An 11,770-nucleotide genomic window follows, 5' to 3' on the forward strand; every position below is an offset into this window, starting at 1 on the left:
GCAAAGTACCCATTCCAAATAAGGTCACATTCACAGGTAACTTCAAAGAGATGCTATTCAACCCACTAGAGACCTTACTTTATATACCATATTTTTAGAATAACTCCAAAATACATCAAAGACCTAAACATAAGAGCCATAAAAATGTTAGAAGGAAACATGAGGGTAAATCTTCATGACCTTAAACTTGGCAATAGATTCTTAGATATGACACCAAAAGCATGAGAAACAAAAGAAAAATAGATAAATATGACTTCATCAAAAGTAAAAACTTTTGTTCCTCAAAGCACACCATCAAAAAAGTAGACAACTCACAGAATGGGAAAAATATTTGCACTTATCTGTTAAGGGACTGTTACTAGAATATATAAAAGAACTCTTAAAACTCTATAATAAAAAGGTAAATAGATTTTAATGTGGACAAAGGATCTATATAGACATTTCTTTAAAGAGGATGTATAAGTTGCCAATAAGTTCATGAGAAGTGCTCCGTATAATTAGTCATCAGGGAAGTGCAAATCAAAACTACAATAAAATAACACTTCACACACACGGGATGGCTAAAATCAAAAGGTCTGAAAATAAGTGTTAACAAGATGTGGAGAAATTGGAACCCTCTTCTGCTCTTGGGAATGTAAAATGGTACAGCCACTTTGGAAAACATTCTGGCAGTTTCTCAAATAGTTAAGCATAGAGTTAACATACGACCTAGCAGTTCTATCCCTAAGTATATATACCTAAGAGAAATAAGAACATAAATCCACATGAAACCTTGTACATGAATGTTTATAGCAACATTATTATTAATTGCTATAAGGTGGAAACAAACCAACTGTACATCAATTGCTGAAAACAAATTTTAGTATATCCATATGATGGAATATTATTCTGCCATAAAAAGGAATAAGGTACTGATACATGTACAACATAGATGAACCTTGAAAATATGCTAAGTGAAAGAAATCGGTCACAAAAGACCACATACAAGTGAAATTTACAGAAGAGGCAAGTCTATAAAGATAGAAAATATGTTAGTGGTTACTTAGGGAAGGGTCAATGAGATAGGATGGTGATAACTAAAGAGCACAAGGATACTTCTTGAGGTTATGGTGTTTTAAAACTTAACTGTGGTGATGGTTGCACGTATCTGCGACTATAATAAAAACCATTGAATTGCATACAGTAAATAGATTGTATGGAATGTGAATTATATCTCAACAAAGCTGTTTCTTTAAAAAGAGCCTATTGTATCATTCACCACCAAATAGTATGTATGACTATGCGTCACTGAGGCAACAGATCAGAGAAGGAAGACAGAAGTGACTAAGATTTTGCCTAATGGTGATTGAAATGACTGCCAGGAAACTTTCTTTTATTAAAGAACAAAGGAAGTAGAGGTAATTCTTGATTCTGAATACAAGCAACTCATTGTGTACATTTTTAAAACACTACTTTCTGTTTTTTGAACTTGGGAGAAGTTTGCCTAATTACAATGCAATTTTTCTGTAAGTTTATAAATAAAATATGAAAACCTAAATGTAATCTCTTTTCTTTCTCTCCATTTTTACTGTAAAGGGAATTTACACTGGAAGAGTACTTAGCCTTCAAGAATTATTGATCCAAGTGGGAAAGTTGAATGCTGAAGCTGTTAGAGGTCAGTGGGCCAATCTTTCGTGGGAATTACTTTATGCCACAAACGATGATGAAGAACGTTATAGTATACAAGCTCATCCACTACTTTTAAGAAATCTTACGGTACAAGCAGCAGATCCTCCCCTGGGGTATCCGATTTATTCTTCAAAACCTCTCCATATACATTTGTATTAGAGCTCATTTTGACTGTAATCTCATCAAATGCAATGTTTTTATTTTTTCATCTTAAAAATGTAACTGATTCTTGTAACTTCAGGACTTCTCCCCACCCTCATTCAGATGCCTGAGAACAGCTAAGCTCCATAAAATTGGTTCTCTTAGCCATCTTAATGGTTTTAAAAAACAACAAAAACATCTTTTTGTCTAATGTAAAAGTTAGAACTATTTGGCCAATACTTGTGCCCTCTGGACTTTAGTAGACTTTGGTAAATATGAGAAAACATTTGTGTAATTATTATATAATGAATTTTGTAATGCTTTCTTAAATGTGTAATAGGTGAATTGCCATATAAAGTTAACAGCTATGTAATTTTTACATACTTAAGATAGACATATCAGTGTTCTAAGTAGTGATAATGGATCCTGTTGAAGGTTAGTATAATTTATAGTATTTTCAAATGTGCTGTTTTAACACCTAATATTATCTGAATGTTTTTATATAGTTTGTTTTCATAGACTTCAATTCACAAACCTTAAAAAACTTTTAATAAAATATTTTCTTTCCTTTTCAAATATCCTTTTGATATATGTGAAAGAAGCAGGGTTCATCCCATTCATCATGTGAATATTCACAGGAAGAGCAATGTTGGGGTAATCTGCATATGACTACTAAAGCATAGCTCTGACTCATTATATATTTCTTTCAAATGAATTTACTGCTTCTGAAAAATGATTTACTCAACAGGACTACCAGTTACTAATGTCTTAAGGTATATGAAGTAAAGAGGAGATGGGAAGAAAATTTTTATAATATGATCTGAATTTTATTTTCTTTCTCTTCTTGCTTAGGAATGTTTTACAGATACATGTAAGGGGGATTAACAATGAATCCACGTCAGTTGAGAGATCAGTTTCCTCTACTTCTTACTTAATTTCCAATGAAATCGGTAGGAGCCCCCTAGATTTGTAATAATGTATTCTCTTTAGAAATCATTCAAATTATATGAAATGAACAAGTTAAGCTGCTATTAATATTCCATTTATTTAGTATGTGGACCAGTTCACTCTAACAATGTTAAGGGATAACTTTTTGGACCAATTTTCAGTTAATGAATTCAAGAGATTTGTATGTTTATCTTTTTTTGGAGGTAATATAGTACAGTTACTAAGATAAGATTTTATATTACTCTTGAGTTCACATCTTAGACTTATGATTTAATTTACATGATTGAGATTTACTAGCTGTATACCTTTATATCTTTGTCATGTAGAAATATTTTCTCATGTCATTAAAAGTACTTTGTAATTATCACCTTTTTTTTTTTCGAGACAGTCTCACTCTGTCGCCCAGGCTGGAGTGCAGTGGCACGATCTCGGCTCACTGCAACCTCTGCCTCCCTGGTTCAAGCAATTCTCCTGGCTCAGCCTCCTGAGTAGCTGGGATTAAAGGCACGCGCCACCATGCTGGCTAATTTTTGAATTTTTAGTAGAGATGGGGTTTCACCATGTTGGCCAGGATGGTCTCGAACTCCTGACCTCATTCTCCACCCGCCTCGGCCTCCCAAAGTGCTGGAATTACAGGCGTGAGCCACCGTGTCTGGCCGTAATTATCGCTCTTAATGACAGCATAAAATTCCATTGATATTATTTATTGGATTACTATCCCCCAAATAATGTGAATTTTCAGTTGTTTAGAGATTTTCACTATAATAATAATAATGCCAAGCTATGCCTTCCCTTAACCTTGCATCCTCCTCAAACTATTCTCATATCTCCATTTCATTCATGGCCAAGTTTTCTCTTTCATTTACTTGTCAAACCATTCCAATCTGGATCCCATCTCCATGACTCCCCCAAATTAAAAAAAAAAAAAAAGTTTTTATTAAGGTCACTATCGACCTTTTTATTGTCAAACCAGCTAGTAGTAATTGACACATTTGACTATTCCTTGAATCAGCTTTTGTGTTTCCTTTTGGACTTTCCTGATACTACATTATCTTTGTTTTCTTCTTATCTTCCTAGCAACTCCTCAAACATCTTTGCTGCCTTTCCTCTTCTACCTGACCTGTAAATTTTAGAATTTCTCACCAGTTGGTTCTAGGGCCCCCTTTGTATTTCTGCAATCACCATAATCTCAACTACTTCAAGACTTGAAATAGCATCAATAAGTTGATGATGATCAAATATATATACCTAACCCAACCTCTCTTCTTACACTGAACCTGTATATATCACTTACTTGATATCTTCACTTAGTATATTAAAAACTGACTGTTAGATTTTGAAGGGAAGGCGAGGGTTAAAGAAAGACACACAGAAAGAGGATAGCTTGACAACAAATGCAGGCTTTACGTCCAGCATAAAACCTACAGAAGTGGGGGACCAGCTTAATGCTAGAGCCTACCACTGCTTCCAGGCTGGGCGTACTTATAGGCATGGGTGGGAGGGGTCTGGGCAGTATGGCTTGCTGTCCAGCAGGATATTGATAAGATGCTCCCATGATGAGGTGGTTCTGGCCCTTGTTCTAGCAGGATGTCATCATGGTATTCCTTGGAACTTTGCCCAGCAAGATATAGGGATATTTCTTAGGTTGGGCCTTTTTCCACCTTGTGATCAGGTAGTTAGGCAGGATGTTTCTCACTGCCCGAACCCCTGTGAAATGTTTCACTTTGATTAAGGTCTGCAAAATAGCGGGGAGCTTACAAAATGGTGCAGTTTGGACTAACACTAACCTTACTGAATTTTCCCTAAAACCTTTTCTACTTCCAACTTTTAGTGGTGCATTCATACCAACTATTTCAGAGAGCTAGAAAAGCCAAGCAAAATAGTATTTTAAAATCTGCTTAAAGACATTAGAAAACCAAAAGACAGTGAAGAATAACATCACTAAGATCTAAGACAGAATGAAACTTAGATACCTGAGCTCAGCATTTGGGCTGCTTTTCTTGTAGGAGATATGCCGATTCAGGATAAGGTGGTTGTGAGTCTGAGACACTAAGTAACACTTATGACAGCCTTGCTGCTGAGTTAGAGGGACAAAAACTGGAGACCAAGGCTCTCCAAGGAAGTAGGGAAGGGGAAAGGAACCCTAGTTAACTGACCATACATTGGGTTGTGTCCCCAAGGACCATATCCAAATCGTAAGGGTGAAGAAAAACCAGATGCAGTTAGGATCTTCTCACTTCCCAAAACTGGATTAAGGTGACCCTTTGTCTGCTACCCAGAGCAAATGTAAATCCTCTCTGATCTTTTGAGTTATTTTTATAACTTTTCATGTTTAGTATTGGAAGGTTATTTAAGGTATCTGAGGAAACAAAGCAACATGATCAAAATCCAAAAGAAGCAACGGATGATAGGACCGAGCCACAGGGGACCCAGATAATGAGCTACACAACACAGGGTCTAAAATTACTGTCTTTAGTGTGTTTAAAGATCTAAAACACAAGATTGAGAATTTCAGCAGAAAATCAGAAACTATATAGAAGAATCAATCAAGTCCCCAACTTAAAAGTACTCTAATCAAGTTTAAGAATTCAGTGAATAGGCCGGGCGCGGTGGCTCACGCCTGTAATCCCAGCACTTTGGGAGGCCGAGTCGGGCAGATCATGAGGTCAGGAGATCAAGACCATCCTGGCTAACACAGTGAAACCCCATCTATACAAAAAAAAAAAAAAAAAAAAAAAAAGCCGAGTGTGGTGGCAGGTGCTTATAGTTCCAGCTACTCAGGAGGCTGTGGCAGGAGAATCACTTGAACCCAGGAGGTGGAGGTTGCAGTGAGCCAATATCATGCTACTGCACTCCAGCCTGGGTGACAGAGCAAGACTCAAAATAAATAAATAAAAGGATTCAGTGAATAGATCTGATAGAAACTGGATACAGTGAAGTAAGAATTTGTGAACTAAAAGTTATGTCAGAAGTAAATACCAGGTATGAAAAACTAAGACACAAAAGAATGGAAGATACAGTAGAGAGAATAAGAGACATAGAGTTAACATGAGGAGATCTAACATACACGTAACTGGATTTCCAGAAGGAGAAGAGAGAATATGACAGAAGCAACCTGTGAGGAGATAATGACTGAGAATTCTCCAAATTTTTAAAAGACATGAAGTCCTGCAAGATCAAAGCATGATAAATAAAAACAAAATTACACCTTAGCACATCGTAAGAAAAAATAAAACACAAAAAGAAAATCATTAAAGGAGCCAGACAGTGATAAAAGACATTACTTTTAAAGGAGCCACAAGTTTATTAAACTGACAGCTACCTTCTCAACAGAAAATATGGGAACCAGAAATCAATGGAATGATATTTTCAAGTTACTGAAAGAAAATATCTACAATTTTAGAATTCAATACCCAGCCTTTCCCCAAAAACAATTCTTGAAGAATGAAGGCAAAGACACGTTCAAACACAACAAATTTAATAGCAGATTGTCATTAAAGGTAATAGTAAAGGGGATTCTTCAGACAGAAGGAAAATGATCCCAGAAAAGGGTTACAGATAAAGGTAGGAATGAACAGTAATTTTAAAAAATAATATACAGGTTAAGGAATATTAACTATATAAAATAGTCTTCAAGGTTAAAATAAATAATGTTAAAACGTGACAATAATATATACATTTGGTGCAGGAATTCTAAGGTCCTTACAATTATCAGAAAGATTATAAGTAATATTAGACTGCTGTGTCATCTATAGGGTAACCACTAAAAGAACAGCAAAAAGCAAAATAAATCATATAACTACAAAGCTAATACAGGGCGAAAGTGGAATAATAAAGCAAAAAGGGAGAGAAAATATAGAACAAATAGGACAAATAGAAATCAAATAGATTAGGAGGTTTAAACCTAAATATCAGTTACAACATTTATATGAATAGACAGTGTACCAATTAAATGCAAAGATTATCAAAGTGAAAAGAAAGAAAACCCACAAAGTACCTTTATGCAAGAGATGCCTTAAGTATAGGAGTACAAGGGTTGGAAGTAAACAAGAATGGAAAATGTTATAGTATGAAATACAAAAAACAGAAACGATAGGGCAGGAGGTATGGTGGCTATTGCAATATTATTTAATGTTGACCTTAAGGTGAAAAGTATTGTAAAGAGAGACAATTTGTAATGATAAAAGATTTGATTCACCAGAAAGTTTCAACAGGTCTAATATTTTAATGATTTAACAATATAACCTCAAATATAGAAGCTTAAATGAACAGAACTAAAATGAGAAAAGACAAATCTGCATTCCCAGGTTTTAATATACTCAGTAACAGAACAGCAGCCATGGAAAAATATGTAAATATGTAAAGATTGGAATAATATTTTAAAACTTAACCTACTTGGCATATATAAAACAGAATGCCCCCCAACAACTGCAAAATACACATTATTTTCAAATGCAGGTGGAATATTTATCAAAACTGACCATATTCTAAGTCATAGGGATGGAATATATTCTTTGGTCATGTTAATTCACTTAGAAATCAATAATAATTTCAAAGATAGAAAAATTCTATTAAGTCCATAAATTAAGAAATATACTTCTAAATAACTCATGGATCAGACAATAAATTACAATGAAAATTAGAATATATTTGAACTGAATAGTAAAAGTGCTACATGTCAAAACTTATGGTAGACACCTAAAGCCATGCTTAGAAGGAAATGTATAGTCTTAAATGCACATTTAAAAAAAAAAAGATTGAAAATGAACCTAGTAGTTATCTCAAAAAATTCTAAGAATAGCAAATTTAACCTGAAGAAAATAAAGGAAATAAGATAATAAAGAACAAGAATTAATAGAGTAGAAAATGAAGATAAAGTTGGATCAACTAAACCAAAAGTTGATTCTTTGAAAGGATAATTGATAAGTTTCTGGTAGACTGAAAAAGGAAGAAACAACCAATATCAGGAATGAAAGGATATTACAAATCCTACGGTCATTTGACAAAATATGTGCATGACTTCAAGCCAATAAATTGGAAATTTTAAATGAAGTGAACAAATTTTTTAAAATATGGAAGAGCCAAAATTGACAAATGAAAAAATAGAAAATTTGAGTAGTTCCCTATCTGCTAAAGAAATGGAACCTATAGTTACTTTATTTGCTTTTCCATAGTGAAACAAGAAGCCTAGATGGATTGATTCATCAATGGAAAAACAATCTTAAATTCTTACAAAGAGCAGCAGAAATGCAGGAACCCTCCCCAACTCATTTTATGATGCCAGAAAACCTAGATACCAAAACCTGGCAGAGACTTCCTGAGAAAGAGACCTATTTCATTCCCCCCAACATCAATGCAAAAATCCTGAACAAAATATTAGCAAACTAAACTACACACATACACACACACCTACACACACGGAATAATCACAATCAAGTTGGGTTTCTTCCTGAAAAAGTGAAGTTGGTGTGATGGTTGCAAATCAATCAATATAATTCAACACATTAACAGAATGAAAGGAGAAAAATAATATTTCAGTAGATCCAGAAAAAGTATTTGATAAACCAGTATCCACTCATAAAAAGTTTGCTTTTTAATATTCATCTTTATTATTCTTATCCTGAGTATGCACATAAGATGTTCTGGGTCAGAGATAGATTTCTTACTACTCAGGGTAAATAAGTGCACCTGCCCACCTTCACACTAGTCCATATCCCCCAGAGCAACCTGATAAGAACTCATGGGATTTTGGCTGTGTAAGTGGCCAAATACTGCCTAGGCAAGGGACAGGGAAAATTAATTTTCCCTACTTAGAAAGACAAAAGAGGCAGCTGTCCTCTTCCCTGCCTGAAAGGGTCTCCTTTTACTCTAGTTTTGTGGTAGACAAAGTCTCTCCAAAAGCCAGATAGCGAGCCCCATGTGTCTCCTAGAGCTGTCTCCTACATCCCTAGGAAGATAGCATATTAGAAATGAGGAAAGATCTCAGCACAATAACCTAAGTTCCCACCACAAGAAACAAGAAAAAGAATAGCAAAATAAACCCTAAGCAGGCAAAAGAAAGGAAATAACAAAAAGCAGAAATCTATGAAACTGAAAATAGAAAAATACATAAACAAAAAACTGGTTCTTCGAAAAAACATCAAGAAAATCCATAAACCTGTAGAAAGACTGACAAAAAGAAAACGCAAATCATCAAGAATGAAATGGCAAATATCACTACAAATCAGGCAGTCATTAAAAAGATAATGAGAAAATACTGTAACTTTCAGCTTATACACTTGACAACTTAGAATAAATAATCTGATTCTTGAAAACCACAAACTACTAAAACTCAACCAAGATGAAATAATCTGAATATCCTATAACCATTAAAGAATTAAATTCATAATTTAAAATCTCCTGATAAAAGAAATCTCCAGACCCAGATGCCCTGGCTTCTTCGAGGTTCTTCCATGTTGTTGCATGTATCAGTCATTCATTATTTTTATTGCTGAGTAGTGCTGCACTGTATAGAATGTAACACAGTTTGTTTATACCATTCACCTGTTGGTGGACATTTGTTGGTTCCAGTTTTGGGCTATTATATAAAGCTGCTATGAGCATTCATTTACAAGTCTTTATGTGGCCATAAGCTTTCATTTCTCTTGGGCAAATACCTAGGACTGGGCTGGCTAAATCATATGATAAGTGTATATTTAAATGTTTAAGGAACTGCTAAAAGTCTTTTTCAAATTGATTGTACCATTTGACATTTCTGCCAGCAGTTTATGTGTGCAAAGTGTGTAATTACATTTATGTAAAACTATAAAATGCAAACTAATCCGTAATAATGCAAGCACATCATTGGTTGCCTGGAATGGGGTGGGTGAGGGGAAATGATTACAAAAGGGCAAAGGGAAACTTTTGGGGCTGATACCTGTGTTTACTCTCTTGATTGTGGTTATGGTTCACAAGTATAGCCATATGACAAAACTTACCAAATTGTACACTTTAAATATGTGCCATTTATCATATATCAATTATACCTCAGTAAAGGTGTCAGAAGTAACAGGATATTTATATTTAAATCTGTCTTTGAATTACTGATTGTGACTGAGGTCTCATGTGGCTTACTGGTGAATCCAGTAGCTGAGCAGACTAAAGCTGTCACTTCTGCTAACTCTTTTACCAACTCACCTACTGTCACCTTACACAACCCCAACTGTGTTTCAGCTTTGGACTAATGAACACACCATTTTCTTCCTACTTAAAAAGACCACTCAGGATAATGATTAAGAAATACATCGATGGTGAATAATAAATACTTTCAAAAAAGTTAAATGTGAACATTTGGCTTTCATAGCTCTTGACTGTCTTTGACAAACCTTGACATAAAGCTGCCTTTTCCATCTTGGGCTGTTGACAAAAAAGCCTAAGAAGGAAAGAGGGTGTGTACAGAAAATTACATGCCATAGAAAAATACCATACACAGGCCAGGAGTAGTGGCACTTTGGGAGGCCAGGGCAGGTGGATCATTTGAGGTCAGGAGTTTGAGACCAGCCTGGCCAACATGGTGAAACCCCATCTCTACTAAAAATACAAAACTTAACCGGGCATGGTGGTGCACACCTGCAGTCCCAGCTACTTGGGAGGTTGAGGTAGGAGAATCGCTTGAACCCGGGAGGCAGAGATTGCGGTGAGCTGAGATGGTGCCACTGTACTCCATCTCCAAAAAAAAAAAAAAAAGCCATACAGATGAATCTTTAAAGATTTTAATTTATATATACCTCTTCTACCATGCATTGGCTGTAGTAGTTGAACAGAGATCAGCAGGCACAATGCTAGGCAGGCACCGGAGATTCAGTGATGAATAAAACAAAACTGACCTGGAACCTGGCTTCCTGAAGCTTCTCTTCATCTGTCTAAATTCCTTTCTTTCAAGGCCCAGTGCAAGTGACACCATCAGAAAGAGCTTCCACACTATTCTATCTGCAAATCTTCCTTTTCGGAACTATTATGCTTATAGTATGTACCAGGCCACATGACATATGTTATTTTGTGGCATTCTAGAATTATTCCAATCTTTTCATTTTTATAACTGGTATGTTGTATTCAATAAATAATGTTGTTATTCCAATTTTCATCACTGGTAACGCAAGAGTCCTCTCTTCATTATATTTTGTCCCCATAGTGCACCCCCAGTTTCCTCCCCATCCTAAGTAACCATTACAATACCTAAATATGTATCTATTAGGTTGTATGTTTTCTTGCAAAATGAGCACTATCTTCTATGCACATATATTTGTGTATGTGAACAGTATTGTGTTAGCGTTGCTTCTCTATTTCTTCACTCCTTACTATGCCTCTAGTACATATCCATGTTGTTATGTATGCATTTATTCCATTGCTTCTACCCGCTATACCTCATGGTGTACCTCTACCACATGTCGTCCCTCTACCACATGTCGTCTTCCCCCTTTTCCAAGGACAGCCACTTGGGTGGCTTCCAACTTGCCCAACAACTATTCTAGTTATTTTATGTATGTTACTTTGGCTCCAGCTCAGTTGTGAACTGCTTGTAGATAAGGACCATGTTTTTCTTTACCTGTTACTCCTGCTGATTTTCTGTTAGTGCCTGTGCATGTTTTCTGCTGTAAGGTGGTAAACATTAACGTAAAACTAATTATAGAAATAAGGAGTTGCCAGTGGAATCTTCCTGAGCTGAATCTAATCATGGCTTTACCCCTTACTAGCTTTGTGACCTTGACCTTGGAAAAGTAAAACCTTGTTGCTCTTTCTTCATCTATAAAGGTAGATAATACCATCCATCTTAGTGGGCCGTTATGAGGAATGAGTTAATTAACTAATACTAAGCACTCCAGTACAGCAGAAGACATACAACAGGTGTTTAATAAATAATAGGTACAGTGAATCCTACCTACTGCTTCAAATTACAGCCATCTATACCTGTCAACTTTTCTAAGAATATAAGCATCCTGGAAGTAAGGTCATTTCAAATACTTCTTTATATCTG

The 11,770-nt window shown here is 35.4% G+C and overlaps 1 protein-coding gene across 6 annotated transcripts in view; it reads left to right on the forward strand.

Moving 5' to 3' along the window:
• The window catches only part of PCNX4 (pecanex 4), a 58,243-nt gene extending 47,366 nt beyond the window's left edge, over positions 1-10,877 (forward strand). For 5 of the 6 annotated variants that reach the window (XM_007986834.3, XM_007986836.3, XM_073011053.1 and 2 more), the window contains one exon: positions 1,576-10,877. In XM_007986834.3, the coding sequence (XP_007985025.2) occupies positions 1,576-1,827 (252 nt within the window). In that variant the 3' untranslated portion in view covers positions 1,828-10,877. The remainder of the gene's footprint in view (positions 1-1,575) is intronic. The other variant, XR_012090977.1, reaches the window with a different exon arrangement.
• Positions 10,878-11,770: the final 893 nt, after the last annotated feature.

The sequence above is a fragment of the Chlorocebus sabaeus genome, chromosome 24, assembly GCF_047675955.1.
Source record: "Chlorocebus sabaeus isolate Y175 chromosome 24, mChlSab1.0.hap1, whole genome shotgun sequence".
Taxonomy (NCBI): domain Eukaryota; kingdom Metazoa; phylum Chordata; class Mammalia; order Primates; family Cercopithecidae; genus Chlorocebus; species Chlorocebus sabaeus.